General features: G+C 37.7%; 1 protein-coding gene across 6 annotated transcripts in view; it reads left to right on the forward strand.

Annotated features, from left to right (window-relative positions):
- Nucleotides 1–21,000, forward strand: part of TSPAN12 (tetraspanin 12) — a 61,427-nt gene extending 40,427 nt beyond the window's left edge. For all 6 annotated transcript variants that reach the window (XM_017655654.3, XM_017655659.3, XM_017655656.3 and 3 more), the window contains 2 exons: nucleotides 2,737–2,880; nucleotides 19,404–21,000. In XM_017655654.3, coding sequence (XP_017511143.1) covers nucleotides 2,737–2,880; nucleotides 19,404–19,709 — 450 coding nt within the window. In that variant the 3' untranslated portion in view covers nucleotides 19,710–21,000. The remainder of the gene's footprint in view (nucleotides 1–2,736; nucleotides 2,881–19,403) is intronic.
- The last annotated feature ends 349 nt before the right edge of the window (nucleotides 21,001–21,349 follow it).

The following is a 21,349-nucleotide window of genomic DNA, read 5'->3' on the forward strand; positions in this document are numbered from 1 at the left end:
TCTCTGCTCAGTTACTCTGTCCACTACACAGGCAGAGGTTCAAGTCCAGGAGAGTCTCCAAATCTGGCTCTTTGTGTCACAATCGTTGAGATGGTGAAAATTATCATTGTAACACAGATTTCCTGTTTGTTTAAATGCTTCCTGACTTTGTTTGTTTGCTGTTCATTTGTACTAAAAACAACATGAAGGGAAAATAAATGAAACATTAGGGAACTTATAATAAGCTCTGTTCAGCTACTGCCCTGGGTAGAAGCTGTCCAGAGCTTATTTTCTGGGAATTTGTGATGTAGACCATGATGACCCGGGTTAAGAAAAAAAAATGAGTTTTTTTCTAATGGTAGGAAGAGGGCCTCCACCTAGATGGACAATTTACAAGCATTGTGAATGAGAGCACACATATTTTTAGATTTGTTGCATGGTAACAAGTCTCCTCCATATCATAGGCCTATTTTGCCCAAAAGGAAGTGGTGAAGACCTCTGGACACCCTCAGAGAGCTTTTAAAAGCCCGTTGTATTAGCTTGTTAGGGTTGCCATCATCACAATGTGCCACTGTCTCACAGTTCAGGAGGCCAGGGGCTGAGATCAAGGTGTGGGCAGAGTTGCTGCCTTCCGGGGCCTCTTTCCTGGGCTTGCAGATGGACGTCTTCTCTCTGTGTCGTCATGTCTTCTCCCTGGATGTGTCTGTGTTTAAATGTCTTATTATAAGGACACCAGTCATATGGGATTAGGGCCCACCTTTATGACCTTATTTAATCGCCTCTCTAAAGACCCCGTCTCCAAACACGGTCATATTCTTGGGGTCAGCATGGATTTAGGGTGAGGGAGCCACAGTTCAGCTCGTAACTTCCCTCTCTCAAAATAACTTGTAGAGCTGAAAGTGACCTTGTCAAGCCTCAGGCTTCCTGACTCCACTGTAGCTCTGTGGACTCTTGCTTAAGCCCTTGGCACATTTATTTAATACCTTGAAACAAAAAATGGAGTTTTGCAAATGTATTTTAATATAGTGGTTGGAGTACAGGCTTCAAATAAACAGGCTCTGCCACACACTGCTCTGCAGCCCCAGCAGCTTTCTTAGCCCCTCAGATCCTCACTTCTTCATGTGTGGAGTGCTGGGGGCATTTCTAGTTTGACACAGTGTTAGCAAGGGTGGCCCCATCTCACAATGCCATTTTAAAGGAGGCAGGAAAAGTACAAGGAAATGTAGATCACAGGCATGGGTGACATATCAATGGGTTTTCTTGAGGGAGTTTGCAGGAAAATTTTCAGTGCAAATTCATGATCTTCTGTTGATGAAGAAAAAAACTACCTAAAAATAAAAACAACTCAGCCACTTATTAAAATAAAAAATGTTTGGCACTGGTATGCCTAAGTTATTTGGAAAATTCATTTATGTAGAGCACCTCATTTCCTGACAAAGCCACATAAATGGGCTGTTTCATTGTGGATGGAGTTGCAGTGTTCTGTATTCCAAGAACTGTCCTGTCATCAATGTGGAAAAACACATGTCGTTAGGGAATGAGAAGTGGGTTTTCTCTGACTGCAAGGATGTAAAAATACTGACTTGGAAATGTAGTTGTTTATGATTTTTAGAAACTGAAGTCTTTTTACATTTTGATGGATACTGTCTGTAACTTATGTAAAATATATAATGTCAAATTATGTTTGACCTAATTTGTGATGTTCAGGTATATTCATGGCTTTTAGAACAAGTTTGTAAAAGGAAACTACTAAAAATATTTTTTAAGTTTCTTGGAAAATTTTAGTATAACTCATAGCCTCAGTAATTCATCATTTAAGTACTCTGAAGGGGATTTTTTTCTTTTAAAAAATTAGATATCTAGGTAAATGAAAAGATGTAAAATCATTTTTAGTATTTTTCTTTTCATTTTAGATGAGAAGTGCAGAATTCTCCAAAACTGATGGTAGTTGAATTTTCAATGGTAGATTGTGATATTTTATGACACAGTGTTAATCTTGGACATAGATAGATCTGTGTCCTTGTTCAGAGAAAGTTTTTACTAATCTTTGGTGAAATGAGACAAAAAAGAAAAAAGGCAACATAGTTTATCTTAAATCCAACTTTATTTAGACTGAAGTCACATCATTTCTTCTGAGATTGTGGTGATAGAATATGATAATTTGTTTCAAGACTCTCACTTGGTTGAATACCAATTTGTTGGCCAAAACTGTGTTTATATCTCAAACAGTTTTGAAATTTTACTGGCTAATGAATCCAAGTTAGCTAATCTTTATGATGTGGGCTTTTTTGGTCAACAAATCTTTCTACAGACATTATGGAAACTTTTAATATAATATATGAATTTTGTAAGTAGTTAAATTGTTAACTAGGTAATATACAAATAGATTGACCAACTATTCCTTAGTGGCCAAGAAGTTAAATGATAAATAGAAGATTTCAGCTATTTGTTGTGTTAGTGTGTAAATTAACCCTGTGGCTATATGATCATTTGTAGAGGACCTTGCAGCTGGGGAGTGAGACTCAGTTATGCCTGATCTGTTCTCATGTGTTACGGGCATTATTGTTCAGAAGTCTTCTCTTGTGGAGCCCCTTACAACATGTTTGTCCTTGATGTAGAACGTACATGTATTATTAGGTGATGAAAGAAGTGAGTTTAGCTCTGGGTACAGAAATTTAAGAAATCTAGCGTTTAATCTCCGATAAGTTAAGAAAATATTTTTGCAGTTTCTGGGCCTGACCAGTTGTTCTTTTGCAGTTTAAGTGCTGTGGAGTGGTGTATTTCACCGACTGGTTGGAAATGACAGAGATGGACTGGCCCCCGGATTCCTGTTGTGTTAGGGAATTCCCAGGATGTTCCAAACAGGCCCACCAGGAAGATCTCAGTGACCTTTATCAGGAGGTAAGGCCACATGTGGTTAACTTATGAATAAAAGAATGGGCCGATGAAATTTTCCTCTTCTGTCTAAACACAAAGGCTCTTAACATTTTTCTCTGATATGTGAAGAAACAGGATAAAGGTAAAAATCAATATGAAAATCTGAATACTAACTACATTTTAACAAAGGGATTTAGAGAAGACTAGGGTTTAGAATTAATTGGATTGTAAACTCTTGTCTGAAGTTCCATTGCTGCCTCCTAGGGGGTCCTTTGAAAACAGGCACATGCAGAGTGTGTAACTAACTGGATATTTGGGAAGACAACGTTTGGAGTTCCTGAGCCGAGTATGTATTTTAGGCCTCCACGTAGACTAAAACATGTAGAGGGGAAACAATCTCACTCTCCTGAGAGAATGCTGTCCTGTGCTCTTCGGTTCCCCCTGCTGGCTAACGATCAGTGATGTCAGCTTTAGTTAGCTGATGTGATGGAGTTAGACGCTCACTGGGATGATAATCAAGTGTCTCGTACTCAAGAAAGTTGCATATTTGTGTTTCCTGGGAGAATTTACCAGAATCATCAGTTATACCTTTGTTATCAGAAGTTTTCCTATTCCTTCATATTTAGTGGTGATTTTCAAACTTCATTATCAGCAGAATCCTATTTCAAATTATAATCTATACCATTCCATACAGTATCCAGTAGCTACATGTAGCTATTTAAATTAAATGTAAATTAAATTAAATAAAAATTTCATTTCCTCAGTTGCACCAGCTGTATTTCAAGGGCTCAAAAGCTATTTGGAACTAGTGGCTCCTGTATTGGACACCCATCTAGAATATTTCCATCCTTACAAAAAGTTTATTTGCAGTCTTGGTCAAGAATGGAAGCTCAAAATGTAAATCAGATGGAAGGGAAGCTGCTCAGGCTGAAGAGTTGGGATCATTTCCCAGCCAGACTTCCAGTCATGTCCCTGGGTATCACACAGCACTATGGAAAACTTCTGGCTTAACATAAAGTAGCAGCACTATTCACAATATAACACACATACACACAACTATATATAGTGTGGCTGTAAAGATAAAGCTTTAAGACAAAACACATTAGGATTTGTGAAACATGTATTTTTACATATTTCAAGATGGTTACCTTAAGAGGTTACATATTTTTCTCTGGAAATACTATTATTATTCAGAACATCTTTTAGGCTGCCAGAGTCAGTTTGTACAGTTGTATAAACATCAGTTTCATTAACTTAAAGTATAAACTAACTTATTTGAAAAAGATCCTGGATTACCTACAGAAGTGATCCATTCTTTTCGTGTCTTAGATATGAGTAGTTTTTGGCTGTTAAAAAACATTAATCTCAGAGAACAAGACTATGGCACATTTAGCAATATCCAAAATAAAATGCTTTGGACTCTGAAGGAATAACACAAAGAAGAGGGCCTAGTATTTTTGAGCCTCAGAATTGTATTGGTTCCCTAGAGCTGCTGTAACAAGACAGCACAGAGTGATTGGCTTAAACAACAGATATTTATTGCCTCCCAATTGTGAAGGTTATGAATCTGAGTTCAAGGTGTCAGCAAGTTTGGTTCCTTCTGAGCAGTATGAGAAAGAATGTGTTCTATGCCTCCCCCTCAGCTTTCGGTGGTTCTATGGCAATCATTGGCATTCCTTGGTTTGTAGAAGCATCACTCAATCTCTGCCTTCATTTTCACATGGCATTTTTCCTGTTTGCATCTGTCTCCAAATTTCCCCCTTTCATAAGGACACCAAGTCATATTGGATGAGGGACCCACCCTTCTCTACTACGAACTCATCTTAACTCATTACATCTACAACAATTCTATTTCCAAATAAGATCACATTCTGAGGTACTGGGGATTCGGACCTTGACATATGCATGTGGGGTGGGGAATACAACTCAATTCATAACAAGAATTGTCCAAACAACTGGATAAATGTTTATTTTAAAAGGTAAGTAAAATACTTTCAGTAATGTCTCACACTACTGGGAAGCATTGTCTTTGGGTGTTATCATTTTAACCAAATTATGTTTAGTATAACCTTTTGACTTTGATGAAAAAAGAATATGCAAGGTGTTGTATATTGAACAAAGAATTATTGGGTCAATGTCCCTGAGTTCCTCAGTGATTATGCTACATCTTTTTCTCTGGATGAAAGCTGAATATTAGCAGGTGTCTGTAATAGGGATGGTCAATTAACAAGTTCATCAGTTAAAGTCCTGTTTGTCCCATAAAACAGAAAACAGTGCTTAATATTTTCTAAGATAATATTGAGTGCAGACATAATTGTGGATATTCAAACATTATAAGTTACCACTAAGTTTTTAGAAAGCAAATGATGGCCATATAGATATAAGTGTAGATACGCGAATTGAAACCTACCAACTTTCCTAGGGTGAACTTAATACAATTTGTTAGTTTTTAGGAGTGGAACATCAATGTGAGAATTTATTGACTATACCACCATATGTAGTAATTTCCACCTTCTATAGTAATTAATATTAATAGTATGCTTATTGATCAATATTGATCCTGAGAATGGCAGAACGTGAATCAATTTGCCAGATCTTCCCACAAACTCTGAATCTGCATAAATTCATTTCACTTTTACCCTATTTTGTTGGAAAATATTCATTTAAATATGTAATAAAATTTTTCTGTTGTAAAAATGCAATTCATTTTACTAGTTCATCTTAGATTATTTTCACTTAGAAAATACTATTTTCATTGGTAGTATTTATAATGGGATGCTTTTCTTTCAGGATGTTTATAATTGCTTGTTCCATGAATTTTAAGATTGAAAAAAGTGACACTATTGTACCTGTGTAAATTGATGGCATGGTTATTTTAAGTTTTTTTCATATTTTCATCAAAAGACTTTCAATAGTAAGCTGGCATTGTCATTATGACAATGTCATTATATTACTTATATTATGAGATGTTCTTTAGACAGACTTCCAGCAGAGATGGAGGTTCATGCTGCTTTTGCGTTTACAATCAATAACAGATACTAATGTTGGTAGTGCTGTAGTGCATAATTATATGCATAGTTGACTTAGAAAAGTGGATCACCACTTAGTAGTTTTATGGCTAATTGTACTTTAAATACAATTAAATCGATCATTAAAAATAAGACTTAATTCCACTTTGCCCTGGAGAACATACGTTTGCTGATTGCTGTGTGCCCAGAGATCACCCACCTGGAAGATGAGGGGCCTACAAGGAAGAACCAGTGAGACATGGCTGGAGGTGTTTGGGACGTTTATTCTGAAGTAGCAAATGCTAAGAGGAGGTATTTTAGATGTCTTCAAATGTTTCATAGTTCATCATTCAGAACAGGAACTAGATTTACTCATTGATGCACCAAGGGCCAGAATTTACAGGAAGGAAACTTTGAATCAATAGAAGGAAGACCTTGCTCATCAAAATCCTTCCAATTGTGATACAAATTCTCTTGTAAAATAGTGAGTGAGTGTCTCATCACTAAAAATATTAAAGTCAAGGTCAGATAATCATGCCACTGGTGGGTAGAATGAGTTTTTAAAATTAGGAGTGAATCTAGACTAGATGAACTTCAAGGTCCCTTTTCTTTCATATTCTGTAAGCTCAGAGATAAGAACTGGCTTTTTGTCTGCAAACATTCTTCAGTAGACTGAAATCAAGGAAATAAATCATTCTCAACCATCTGGTGGCCTGCATAGTCCCTGACCCGATAATATTTTATGACACATTTGAAACCTGTGAAAAATGACAGAGCAGAAACTTAGCAACAATTGCACATCTTAGAAACATTCCTATCAGAGGTATTGCTGGGTTTGGTACACAGCTCCTCAAATACCTATAATGAACTACATACTTATATAAAAGTATAGATTTTTAAAAATCACAGGTGGAAATATCTTCAGCCGTCAATTTATTTCCATCAGATTCATTCATTCCAAATATTTTGTGAGGACCTGCTGGGCTCCAGGTATTATAAAGACTGATATTTACATTCTGATAGTGCAAAATGTTGCAGACAAAAACCTCTCCACCCTTTTAACTTATATTCTAGTTAGGGACATAGACATTTAGCAAGGACAAAAAGCAATAAAAAATAATTTTAGGTGGTAGTAAGCACTTTGAAGACTCTAAACAGGGTCATGTGCTGGAGAATGGCTTTATTGGTGAGGATACTGCATTAGATTGGATGGTAGGTAAGGAATAGGTTCTCTTCGGAGGTGGCACTTAAACTGAGACCAGTTGATGAGAAGGATGCAGATGTGCAAACATCTGTTGCAGAGTATTTTTTGAGTCTAGGGAGCTGCAAGTGCAAAAGTCCACACAGAGGTGGCCTGGGCAGTTGTTACTGACTGCTTACCAGCCTGTTGATTGGTTTGTTTCTGTAACCATACTTTCCAAATATCACATGTGAAACTTGGCCTCAGTGAGACTTCAGAGTTTCGGTTGGTAAGATACAGGACTGTTAGGCATCTCTTCTTTCACCTGCTGAGTTTTCCACCAGATCTGTTACTAAAGTTCTGTGCCTAGACTTTATCTGGAGAAGAAAAACAGAAGGAAAGAAGAAGGCAGAGGCTGGTAGAGAAAAAGTCTTTGAAGTGCAGAGACTCTTGCCCATGGACCTGTTGCTCCTCTTAGATGGACTTCAAGGGAAAAGTGATAACTGCCGCTGTTGTTTTCAATATTTTATATGCATTTCTTTCAGTGACTAGCATCCATAGTTTTCAACTGTTCTTGGGGTTCTATATCTAAAATGGTGAAGGACACAGTTGTAGATAATAATTAAAGTGTTTTGCTATCTCAGACAGGAAAGGAAGCATAAACATCTCCTTAAAGAGACTGAAATGCCATTTTCCAACTCTGTATGCCACCCCCAGAAAAGTAAATGGAAGTAAACAGACTCACGACAGGCCATAGTTCAAGAGGATCAGTGCAAAATATGAAATAAAGAGGGACAGAGAGTCAAGTAAAATGTACTCCTAAAGACACATTCTTGGTTTTGTAGCCAGGAGGAAGACTACTGTTAAAAGATATTGGCTGCTTCTTCAGAAAACCAGTGTCCACAGAGGTTTATGTAAGGACAGAGATGGTTTTCTCCCGCTGCGTGTCTTTGGGGCACTTGTCCTTTAGACTATTCCATGTGGCGTTGAGTTTGAATGTTAAATGCTCTTAATAATTTGCTTTGTGACAAATTGTGTTGCTCAAACCATTTCTGCCTCTTTAGATGGTTGTTTATTTCCTCTCTGAGTAACAGAAAACATCTATAACTAGGGAGAGGGAGAAGGGTAGGGGATGTTTGTGAAGGGAGATGATCTTTGCGAGTTGTGGCTTACAGGACGAAGACCCCAGATGATGACAAGTATGTGTAGGTCTCCAGTGTGCACAGACAGTAATTGGACATGTGGGGCTCCTCCTCCAGGTTAAAGGTGGGGGCAGCTCATAGAGAACCATGTGGGATGGGCTGTTTGTGGTTTGTATCCTCTCAGTTGTGTGTTAGCTGCTCTGTGAGCTGAGAGCCATGAATTCATGCTGTCGGCCTCACCCAAACTGGGGATCTTCTTCCTGCTGTCCTTGGCAAATGGTATTTGTTTTATAATCGATATATGTATTTTTTTTCTAGGGAGTATCTCAACGCTGTTTGCTAACACTCTTCTAGTGTTAACATCTTTGACCAATTTAAAAATTGTGTCAATACTTTGTTTTGACTAATAGAAGATATTTTTATTTTATAATTTTCACACACAACATCTTAAACACATGAGTATTTCTTCAGCACTTCTGAGCCAGAAGTAGAGATGTGAATGTTGTAAGTATGAAAGGGCATGATGGGAAATAGGGGTGTGGCCTTCTGGCAAGCTCTATGTAATTATGGAGTTGATTATTTTCTTTCAAGTATACCTGCTCTTAAGTTACTAGTGTGATTCTTCTTAAGACCAAGTAAATTGCCACACTGGAAACAAAATGAGGAGCAAGTGTTGAAAGAGAAGTCTAAGGCAGGAAGTAAGAGGTAACAGCAGCTGCACTAATGTACAGTTAGTCAAATCTGCATAGTAACGATCCTTACTGTCAGTGGCTAGAATAAGATGTAGGAATTGGATTGTCTTGAATTTTGGCACAAGAAGGAGCCTGACATAGGGTAGGCAATCCTTAATTGCCATTGTGTTTCTGTTTGGGATTTGCAATGGGAACACAGGACAGAGCACTAACTCACTGGGCTTCCAATCTTAGATAAGCAGGTGTTAGCCAAGCAGCCTGGGGCCACAAAGGGCATTCCAAGCAGAGAGGCCCTAGTGCAAAGTTGAACTGAAAGCAAAACCACACCGCTGGAGCACAGTGCGTGAGGAGAGCCATGTGGACAGGGCTGGACAGGGCAGACAGAGGATTATGAAGAGCTCTGTATGTCCTGAACGCATGCTTTTATACTGAGTTCTGTGAGTTGTGCATTGCTAAATAAAAAGGCAGACAGCTCACAAATGTGAGGCTTAGGATGGAGTAGTCATGGGATTCTGATTTATTAATAATGAAGGTCTGTTCTCAGATAAACACACACAGAATCTCCTGCCCAGATAGGAAACAGTAGGCAGCTTTCAGGCTCAGTGGTTATTTAGATGGAATATCCCCAAGAAGTTACATAAAGTCAAATCCCTCCTGCCTCTGCTGACTTCATTATCTCCTCAGCAACACAGGCAGGGGACAGGTTGACTCTGACTTGAGGTGGTAGCTGTTTTATCATTGAAAAGCCCTGCAGGACCATTTAGGTTTGGTGTCAGGAAAATCCCTTTTATCTTCAGGCTTTGCTTGATCTAATCGGGCCTTGAACTATTCTGCAGGTTTCAGTTCAGGTATACAAATGCCTTCTTTTCTTTCACTCTCTTTCTGATATGGTTCAGTTGTGAGCTTCCTGTTACCTATTCACTATTCAAACAACTTTTCTTCTCATGCTTTTTCAGTGAAGACTTGAAAATTCTGTCTTTAGAATTGACTGATATGAAATCTATTATAATATTTTGACCTGAAAAAGCACCTCACAAAGTAACAATTTTGGATTTGTGCTTAAAAATCATATCCGCATTGTGGAGAATGAATTGAAATGAGGATTCGGTGTTGAGGCAGGGAAGAGAGTTAGGAAACCATTGTAGGTAATTCATGGGAGTGATTAGAAGGGCTGAATTCAGGTTGTGCCATTGAGGCTGGAGAGGAGGGGATGAAGGTGAAAGATATTTAAGAAAAGAAGGAACAGAATGATGAAGGAGGTGTGGGGAGTGAGTGTCAGGGAAGCTGCAAGGACACTTGACTTGGACTTGAATACCGGATAGATAAAGAAGCCATTCATTGCGGGGAGAAGTTGGATTTGATTAGTTCCATTTTGGAAATGCAGAATTCAATGTTCCTGTCAGGTGTGCCATGTACAGAAATCCAGGAAGAAATATGAAGCTCAGGAGACAGAATTCAGCCAGAGATACCAGCTTTGTGTGTGCTAATTATAGGAAGAGCTAACTCCAAATGCAATGGCTTGAATAAGGTGGGTGTCTGTTTCTCTGTCATACACCAGGTAGGTGATCCAGGCTGCCAGGCAGTTCTGCTGTACTAAGTCATCCAGGGGCCCAGGATGGTAAGACAGCTTCACCTGTTGTAATACCTGTCTTCCAGAGTTGCTTTTGTTTCTTTGAAGTTCCAGTCAACGGTGGGGCGGGGGAGGGGGGCTCACATGGCCGTGCTTAGCTGCAAGGGAGGCTGGGAAATGTGGTCTCCAGCTAGCAGGCTGTGTTCCCGGAGGGGACGTCAATTACTATGTAGACGTGGAGAAGAGACTGGGTACCTTTGGGGGACTAACAGTTTACACAGTGGGTGTTATCAGCATATATGAGTCAATGAATGCATGGAAGGAGGTACGACCACACAAAGAGAGAGTGTCGTGTATGTGGAGGAGGACAGTAGTTGGAGAATGGCAACACATAAGAGCAGGGAAGGAGACATCTGTTGTAGACAGGGAAGAAATGGAAAGCAGTGTCCTAAAAGTCAAAGAAGGAGATTTTAGGAATGGATATTCCTTAGTGAGGAAGCATGGTTCAGAGGTTAGGACTAGACTCAGAAACCAGACTCTTTGGGTTAAATCTTTGCTCTACTTCTAACTGGCTATGTGACCTTGGGCAAGTTATTTTTTAAAAACTTCTTTGTGCTTTATTTTCCTCAGCTCTAACATGAGAATAAACAGGAGTACCCATCTCAGGGTTATTTGAAGAATGAGTAGCCCTTAGAATAGTTCCTGTGTGAAGTATATTCTACCAGTAATAGCTGAAAATTAAAGCAAATTAGGGATTGAAAAGTAGACATTGGATTTTTCAAATAGGATACACATTTATGTTGCTCTATGAATGAGCATTTTATATCTATTATGACATTTAAGCCCTAAAACATTTCTATGAATGTACATTATCTCTAGTTAACCGAAGAGAAAAGTGAGGCACAAAAAAGCTAAGCAAGCTATATAGAGCTAGTCAGCTATGGAGCCTAGGTCTATTTGATGCCAAAGCCCATAACTTTTCAACACTAAAGTTCTGAGGTGTGGAATACATGAGGAGAAGCAAGCTGAGGGTTTGTACACTTTTTTTTTTCACTTCTAAACCTCAATTTCCCTATCTATTAAGAGAGACAGTAATAGTACCTACCTCATTATACTATTCCAAAGATAAATCAAGCTACTTGATGAGAAACCCTTTGAAAACCACTTGGCACATAATAAACACAAATGTTCAATGCATGGTAGTAGCTAATGACAATAATAACAGTAATTTATTAATGTATTTATTAAAGTAGATAGAAAAATTAGTGATCTGTGATGAGATTTTTTTTTTGAGAGGGCATCTCTCATATTTATTGGTCAAATATTTGTTAACAACAATAAAATTCTGTATAGGGGAGTCAATGCTCAATGCACAATCATTAATCCACCCCAAGCCTAATTCTTGTCAGTCTCCAATCTTCTGAATGTGATGAGATTTTTAACTAGCCAACTTGCACCTACTTTTGCTGGTAATGATGGGAGAGGAGGCATCTTCTGGCTATAGTACTTGTGCTGGCTGAAGGTAGATTTTCAGGTCAAGATTTTGGGTGCTTCATGTGGTTTCCTACTTTACTTGTTTTAACACCTTCCCACTTCTGATAGATGAACATTTAGATGGACAAAAGGGCCCAGTGAAAGACAGTGTTTGCATGAGCAGTTTGTAAATGTTCTGCTCAGTCAGGGCACACCTGCTGCAGGAATTGGCCTCACCAGGGAGAACAGCACCCTCTGGGTTTTTTTGACTTTAGTTTCTTTATAACAGCATTTTTTAAATATAAAAATGAAAAATATTCAGTAACTGCAGTCCCTTAAATCTGATGATTCTGCCTGTTAGATAATGGGGCTACTATGAAGATTAAATGAGATATGAGACCCTGTTGTTATTAAGAAATAAGAAGACTTTTTCTTCTGCATCTCCTATGCAAGGGTTTGGTTGACTCTACAGAGAATAGAAAAGTCCTGTAGTGAATTTTATTACTTGCTGTTTAATTGCCTTTAAGGAAGCATTTATTTCCCTGCAGAGTTTGTGGGTATCAGTGGAGAACTTTTGGTCCAACCTGTTTAAAGCTCATGAACTCATGAACTGCTATCATTCAATTTTTAAATTTTAGAAGAAATAGGGCTGAAGATTATATACTTGTACCTGATAATTAACACAGTCATTTCAGACTTGAGAGTAATGTTTATTACCAAAAATCAATTACAAAAATATCAATACTGGCATGTATTGGCACCTAGGTTTTATTTATACTGTATCTTCATAAGCACATTAGAAGTCAGCGTAATTTTTTCATGTGGCCTGTGAATATTGAGTAGTGAAAAGCCATGGGTGTTCTTCCAATCTTAGAGACTCATTCTAGAGATAGATCATAGAAAAATTCATGTTTATAATTTCCTCTAGTGAAATGAGGCATTCTGACATGCCTTCAAACAGATCCCAGGAAATTAGGAACTGGTGGTTTTTCTCTGATAAAAAGATAGTGTTATTTTTTACAGTTAATAATTGACCAGAATTTTAATATTACAGCAAATAAAGTAGGTTAGCCAATATGTCTTCCTCATACCTTTGAATTATCTGAGGTTAACCCTATTGCTTAACGTAGCTTTATTTAGGAAGAAAACATATTTACGGTAAAGCAACTCATAATATTTTAGTTTGAGGAAAGCAAATAAGTTCAATTCAGTTCTTTCCTATTCAGAATAAAACACACTTTGAAAAATGGAATGCAGTTTTGAACTTTAACATTTCTATTTCCTCTTTGACTCATTGAATAGAAATGTTTGTTTATGCAGCTAAATATCTACGAATAGTACAATAGGTTATATAGAGGCACATTTGTATTTTTTTTCTATAGACTGAATGCCTTTCTTTTCAACCAAAGTATCCAAGTTTACACTGAAAAGTGTAAATCTTATGCATGATTTTTCAGTTGGCTCAAAATAAGCTCACAAGTTATGTATGTTCAGACTGAATTACTTCAATGAGGATAATACAGAATAGACCATAAACCTTGGAGCTGTCTCTATGAAGAATTTAGGGAGTGGCCAAGGGAGATAATTATTTTATTCACAGAAATCTGGAAAAATAATGTCTTCCCAAGAAAAGGAATATTCTTTTGGGAAGTTAATTCTCAACTTAAAGTAAATATTTAAATGGTTTACTGATGATATCTAATATGCTGTAAATTTCTGCCATACCTTTTAAGTCATCAAAGAAGTAATAAATTGTGTGTAGTATAGATTTGTGCTTTTACTTATATTTTATATAAATATGCAAACTATATATGTTTTACTATATACTATGTTAAATATACACACTGTATTATATTATATATATGATATTATATATAAAATATATAATATATACTCTATTTTATATATTATCTATGTAAAAAATACTCTATATACCCTGTATCTTTTTTCTTAAAGGATTTAATGTAGCATACAATAAAAAAGATAACTGAATTAATGATAAAACATAAACAGCACTGGAAAATCTGGATTAGGGAAAGAGTAATTAGACATTCACATAAGGCAAACAGCGTTGCTGTTGTGGAGTTTTGTATATGCCTTTGAGCCTTTTGAAAGCCCAGATCAAGAGCAGCCATAATCATCTGAATGATTTAAGTGGTAAAAAATCAAATATTCTAATTTTTCAAAGGGAGCAAAATTCTGAAGTACTTTTATCTAGTGGGATTTTCTATTTACTATTCTAAATTACCTGGGAATATAGCTCCGATATTGTTTTTCACAAATCTTCACAAAAGTAAAAAGACTGACATACTGTTAGAAAAAATGAGGAATCTAACTAGGCCTCTTGCCACCTCCACACGGAGGCCATGTTCAGGGCCCAGCGACCTGGAAGGAGGCCAGGCTCTGACTATCTGCTGAACGATACAATCCCACGTGCACGCCTCTGGGATACCTAAAAAGCTTTTTTCATGGAATCCAACCCCATTCACAACAGCTGTGGTTGTCTCAATATTTCATTGCATTCTCTAGTTTTCTAAAGTAAAAATCAGCGTTATTTTCAAAGAAACACTGACAAAAGTCCACACAATCCACAAAGAGGTCATCAGGACGATGCAATATATATATATATTGGGAAAACTTGAAGGACTAGGAACACAGTCTGGAGAAGAGAGACAGAGTGGTTAAAGGGGAAGCGCCGACCCCTCAGATAACGGCTCCCTGCGCTATGACAAGGGATCATCTGAAGGCGGCGCCGGGACCAGGGCGTCTTGCTAAGAACACAGATTCCAGCAAGGGAACGCGGGGCCAGAGCTGCTTTCGCCCAGGCGTGGGTAGGGCTGGCTGGTGAGGCAGGGAGTTCCTCTCGTTGGAAGTGCTCTTTCTTTGATGGCTCATTTTGCGAGTATATGAGCCATACTTTCTTGTTTCTTTGCATATCTTGTAATTTTTGTTTCTGTTGAGACCTAGACCTTTTAAATAATATGATGTAGAAACTCTGGGAATCAGATTTTCCTCTCTCCCTGAAGTTATTGTTTGTTCATTAATGATTTTCCTGAACTAACTCTGTAAAGTCTTTGTCTTGTGTGACCATTGAAGTCTCTGCTCAGTTAGCTTAGCAGTCAGTTATTGAATGAACTAGTGATTTCCGTAGATTCCCGGAATGAGTAACTTTCCCAGCGTTGCCAAGGCTGCACACAGCCTCACGTATAGCCAGAGGTGAGATTTTACGGCCTCGCCAGCGCTTCCGTCGCCTGCGCACTCCCTGGGCATGAGCTCAGCTCACCTCTGTGACTTTCTAGATCCGCATGGATATACCACGGCTTTGCCAAGACTTCTCGTCCTCCCAGCTTCTCCCGTCAAGCTCTCTGACTCGCTCATTGTGTGTAACTGTTACCCCTGCCTCGGGCAGCCTCAGCATTCACAGGTGCCTCTGGGGCTTTGGCAAGCACTCCCACGGGAAAGGCTGTCCACCCTGGTAGAGCTGCAGGTCAGGTTCAGATAAAGGCAGGCTTGCAAGCAAGGTCTTACTGAAACCACCAGGTGGGAGTTCCCTGAGAATGTCAGGCCCTCGAAGGAATTATAACCCTATTGAGCTGTCCCTGGCTTCCAGGCCCCTGGTTTTCACCATAACTGTGAGCTGTTAATTTTCAAGGCTACTGCAGAGCTGGGGAGCGGGATGGGAACAGCGCAAGTTAAACTGCTACAAAGCTTGCTGTTCTTACTGAGATTCAGGTGCTTCTCTTAAATAAATCTCAGACACTGAAAGCCTTTGCTTAATTTTTAGAGTTCTAAAAAAGTCGATTCTGACAATTTTTGCTAGTGCTTTCCTTGCTCACATGGAGGAGAGACATTCACAGGTCCCTTTACTGCCAGTTTTGCTGATATTATTTTAGAAGTGCTTTTTAGCCATATTTTTACATGTTAAAAAGGTGAATTCATTGACTTCCAAGGTCTCCTCCTACTCCAGAATGTTCAGTGTTAACTAATATATCACATTGCCAAACCATTCTGGATAATATAATTTACTGTACCTTCTTAAAATAAATGTGATTGTTTAAAATAAAATTGAAATACGGTCCCCATGCCAGAATACGAAGCACAGTAGACTGTAGCTTAGTTATTAATCTCTGCTTTATTTTATTCACAGATGTAAAAAGAAATACTGCCTTTCCTGCACAGTTTTTCAGGTTAGAATGAATTAGGCAAAAGGGGTGGGGGATCTTAAGACAATAGGAAGAACTGTATGGGTAAAATTTAAATGCCAGGGACTACTGAAAAGGTAAAAATCAAATGATAAATGACTTGGAGCCGTTCCCAGGCCTGAATCATCAGCACAATTTTTTCTCTCCTGGTGTACCTTTAATTCCGAAATTTAATTATTATTACCAAAATATTAATAGGCCCACACTAATTCTTCCTTTATTCATTAAATTTCCATCTTTATACTAAGTCCTGAGAACATAGGTAAGAAATCAATTAAATATAATCTACAGCCTCTTATATCAGTTTTGTTTAAGATAGATATGTTGAGCAGGCGCTGCATTACTTGGCACTGATGCTACGTTTTATGTCCATATACATTAATTTACCAAATGTCTGAAGCTAAACTTTTTCAGCTTAACTATCTTTAAATGTAACTCTTTCCAAACTATTTTAAATTGTTCTCTGCTTAATGAGAAGACTCGTGATATAATGTCTCTGTGACAACTAATCATTTTGGATAGGTGCTTCCCTGTCCTGAAAACAAGTGACAGCCACCTTGGCTCTTGTGGACAAGGGCTATTGCATCAATATTCAGTGGTGACACAATGCAGTGATTTTGGCATTTTCATAGTCTTGTTAAAAGTGTTGTACCTTATGCTTATCTGCGAATACCTGCTTCTCATAGATTTTTCTATCTATTTCAATTCGAGCTTTCTTACCTTCTGTGGGCTGACACACCAGAGAAGAGCTGACACCTACTGAACGCTTAACACATACTAGGCCCCATTCTAGGTGTTTCAATGTGTTTATTCATTTGATTCTTCCAGCATCCCAAACAGATAGGCACTATAATTATCTATGTTTTCACATGAGAAAATTAAAGCTCCAAGAGAATAGCTTGCCCAAAGTCGCATAGCTTCCTAAATAGCAGAGCAGGGATTTGAAATTCAGAATGATCTTATTCGTTATTCTATTCAGTGTCATCTGAGGACGCTTATTAGAATGGCACATAAATGTAAGAGTGAATGGACTCTAATAGACTGGCTGAGTAGAACTCCAAAGAGTCTCTGAACTTTGGTGAGTTGTCTTCTTGTGATATCTATTTTGGTTTCTCACAGAATGTGTGTGTACGTGTGCACATGACATGCCTATTTGTGTGTGCATTAAATAAGTAAGACGGCCAAAGAAGTGATTTCATTAAACCAATGTTAAGTAGTATTAAATTAAAAATATTTTCATTCTTGGTGAAGTTGATGAAACTTTGCTTATCTTTTTCTATTGATTTGTATACATGGTAAACCAGATAATATAGTTATTGGGATGTGTCTGTGACTAGCTTTACATGATTATATTTCTTGAGACTAATGACTTATTGGGATATAGTTACTGATCAGTGTCTTTGGAAATCTATTATTATTCACTCATCCCCTCCAATATAATGAACAAATTAACAACTGATTCAGTAATCTTGCCTTCCTTGGTTTAGTTGTGTTTTTTTTTTTTTTTTTTGTGGAATCTGAAGAAGAAGACAAGGGGACAGATATTTAAATATCTTTCTGGTTATTTTTATTCAAGTAGCTGCCTCAACAGAGTAAGCACTGTGTCATTTTTACCCCAAACTCAGAATAAAAACTTTAAAAAATCAAGTTCTCATTGTTGAAAACTGATTTTCCATGTGTCTCTTGCATTTCTGCATGTCTTATAAGCAGATGCGCTAGCTGTCTTTGTTCTACACTGTCTTTTCAAAGGTTTTGCATGAAAAATAGCCTTGAAGATGGAAGTAGGATCTCTCTCCAGAGAAAAGGGCAGATTTACTATCCAGTATAATAAAGATAATGTCTCTGTCTGATGCAAAGGAAAAATATGCATACTGCCCCTTATAAAATATTAGGGTTCCCTGAGCTTAGGTTCCTCTCCCATGATGCAACCCATCCTCTGTGCAGGCATCATCTGGCTTTCTTAATGTTGCCTGTGGGACTCGAGGAACCAGCACATACCTCTGGCTATTTCTGTTACTATGAGTGATAAAGTCCTTTGTCTCTGCCAGCATCCATGAAACTATGGCAGGACTGGTCTCTTCTAAGTAGAGTAATATCTGAGGATCTTCAAATATTTGTTTGAAATTTGTTATTGTTATAAAATTCTCCTAGATTTTCACCTTAGCTGAGAATCAGTTTCCCTTTAGAAGAGTGTATTATCATTTCTTTGCTGTGGATTCAAAAGACATGGCAGGTCACCTATGCTTTGCTCACCTGAGAGGTGACTTAATGACAATAATTAGTCACATTCTACCTCCTTTTCTTCCCATCCACCAAGTTTTCCTTCAGTGTGGCTTTTCTTTCTCTTAACACTTTTTTTCTCTGTTTTTTTAAAATTCTCTTCTGTATCTACCATAGGCACTCCTTAGCCTTTTGTACTTACAACAACACACAAAAAAAATGCTTGCTAATCTTTTAAAATCAGATGTCTCTAGTCTATAGGAGAGCTAAAGGTACCTTTAAAACCCTTACCTGGTAGAACTAGAACTTGATGTCATGCTGTAAATGCCCCTATGTGTATTTCTGTGACAGGCAGTGGACAGAGGTATGTGTGCATGTGGGGCTTAGGAAGAGGGGAATAGACTGATTTCCACCCACCAGCATGTTTCAGCAGCAAACTGGGAAAACATTCCTGATCTTTGGGAAAAGCTTCTGACCAAATGAGCTATAATCTAGCAGTGAATAGAAATAATAATAATGAAACATAGTTTATGAATATTTTGGATCAATCTCTATCAGGGGTCAGCAGCCTGTGTCCTGTGCCCCACCCAGCTCTGGCCAGCTGCCCTTCTGTTCAAGTCTCACCGGAACACAACCACATCCATTCATTTACTTACTGTCTGTGGCTGCTTCCCTGTTAACAGTGGCAGAGATGAGTAGTTGCAGTAAAGACCATATGGCCTGCAAAGCCTAACAGATCTACTCTCTGGCCCTTTACAAAAAAAAAAAGCTTGTCAAACCCTGCTCTAGATGTTGTGTTTTATACCAGTGGTTCTCAATTTCAGGTTGTGAAGAAGACAGAGGAAAGAATAAGCTTATCAGCCTGACTTGGGCCAGCTTTTCAAAAAGTCCACACACTTCATCTCTCCTCCAGCTTCTGATAGGCGTTCCTGTTGCAAGTCACTGTCTTAAACTTCATGATTCAAGTCACTTGGTTCCATTAAAGATAGAGATTATTTTCACTATTTTGACCCTCTGTAGCACATCCAGTGTAATATTGACCATATTATTTCTTTTACAGGGATGTGGGAAGAAAATGTATTCCTTTTTGCGAGGAACCAAACAACTGCAGGTGCTAAGGTTTCTGGGGATCTCCATTGGAGTGACACAAATCCTGGCCATGATTCTCACTGTCACTCTTCTCTGGGCGCTCTATTATGACAGAAGGGAGCCTGGGACAGACCAAATGATGTCCCTGAAGGATGACACGACCCAGCACCTGTCGTGCCACTCGGTAGAACTGCTGAAGCCAAGCCTGTCGAGGATCTTTGAACACACATCCATGGCAAACAGTTTTAACACACACTTTGAGATGGAGGAATTATAGAGAATGTCAAAGAAGGAAAGTTATTTTACTGGACTTGTGAATTTTTGAGCACATACTTACCTGTTTCAGAAATGTGCAAAAATAAAATATTGCCATGAAAGAACGCCTAAGCATATAATTTTCTACCCTTTAAAATGAACAGGGAAAAATTGCATAGTATAAGTCCCCACCGGGACAGTAGTTGATGCCCTTTGCAATGCTGGGCACAGATCTAATACCTGTGTTATAGCCTGTGTAAGATTTTTATGGACAGAGTTAGGCTTTGAGCTTCTGACATAGTTTGACCAACTTTTCTGCACCCATGTAAGTGAGCCACTGTGTGGTATGACTGGGGCTACAGTCAGGTTTGATTTACTTCCCTAAGCTTGCTAGTGTATAAACTACCAATTAACTGCTAACATAGTAGACAGTACTAATGACTTTTATTACTTGGCGTTATATTCTTTTGAGAGTGGATAGATTATACATAAGAAAACTCTAAATATTGGTGACTACCTAAGTGATTTTTTGCAGGTTACTAAAATATTCTTACTACTTACAAGAGCAAACTAACACATTGTCTTCAACTGATCAGGGATATATGTGTATGTAAGAGTCTGTGTTAAGTCTTTATGATTGGTAGATTTAGTTTCTTAAAATGTTAAGAATAACAATTGTGAAAAGATTAAATTTGTCCTGTATAGCACCATTATTTTTAACCTTTCCTGGTAATAGAGCTTTAAAATTCTGTCTGGGTTTATATTACATACACAACTGTCAATTTAAATACTTAACCACTAATTTTGAAAAATTATCAGTGTGATACAAAGAAATCATTATAATTCAGAAGGTAGTGTGGTCTCTAGGAAGTAACAGGCAAGTTTAGACATAATTTAGTGCATTCAGCCATGGAGTTGGATGCTATCTTTCTCCCAAACTAACTCTTTTTGACAATAAACACTTTTTAAAGGGGTTTATCTTCGCTTTCTCTAAACAAGAAGCAACAGTTTCCAAGTCTAAATATAATTCTACAGAGAATAGTGTTCCCTTTCTCCAGAAAAATGCTGTGAGAATCATTAAAACTGGTGACACTTTAACTAGAGATTTTCTTTGCTTTATTTCACTGACTAAGATACTGTGGTGCATTACAAAGATTATTAAATTCTTTACAAGAGTAAAATCTTTACAAAAGTAAAATATATTTATTTGAAATGGGAAAAGTGCATTTTACTGTATGTTGTGCATGATGTTTATTTCTCAGAAAATGGAAAGAAACTTAAAACATCAATAAATATTTTCTAGAGAGTAATAATTTATCTGTATTTAATTTTTACATTTTAATAGCACCTTCACCACTCAAGAAGATTAAGAGGGAGAGGAAAATATGGGAAGAAATGATTGAGTAAAGTAAAGAAGGGATTTCCAAACTTAGGAACTAATCAATAAGAGTATGTGTGTTCACTGAGAAAAAACAAAATGATGCCCCTCTACTTTTCCAGTTTGTTTTTGAGCTGAATGATGTATAATGTATTTGATATAATATAAAAATGACAAAAATGTGCTCATTTATGTTTACTTATTTTTTCAATGTTTTCATTCCCCAGTTTCCTAAAGTAATTGTTAAGAGAAAATGAGTCTAAGGAATATGTTTGAAATCAACT

Source organism: Manis javanica, chromosome 6 (assembly GCF_040802235.1).
Source record: "Manis javanica isolate MJ-LG chromosome 6, MJ_LKY, whole genome shotgun sequence".
In the NCBI taxonomy this organism is placed as follows: domain Eukaryota; kingdom Metazoa; phylum Chordata; class Mammalia; order Pholidota; family Manidae; genus Manis; species Manis javanica.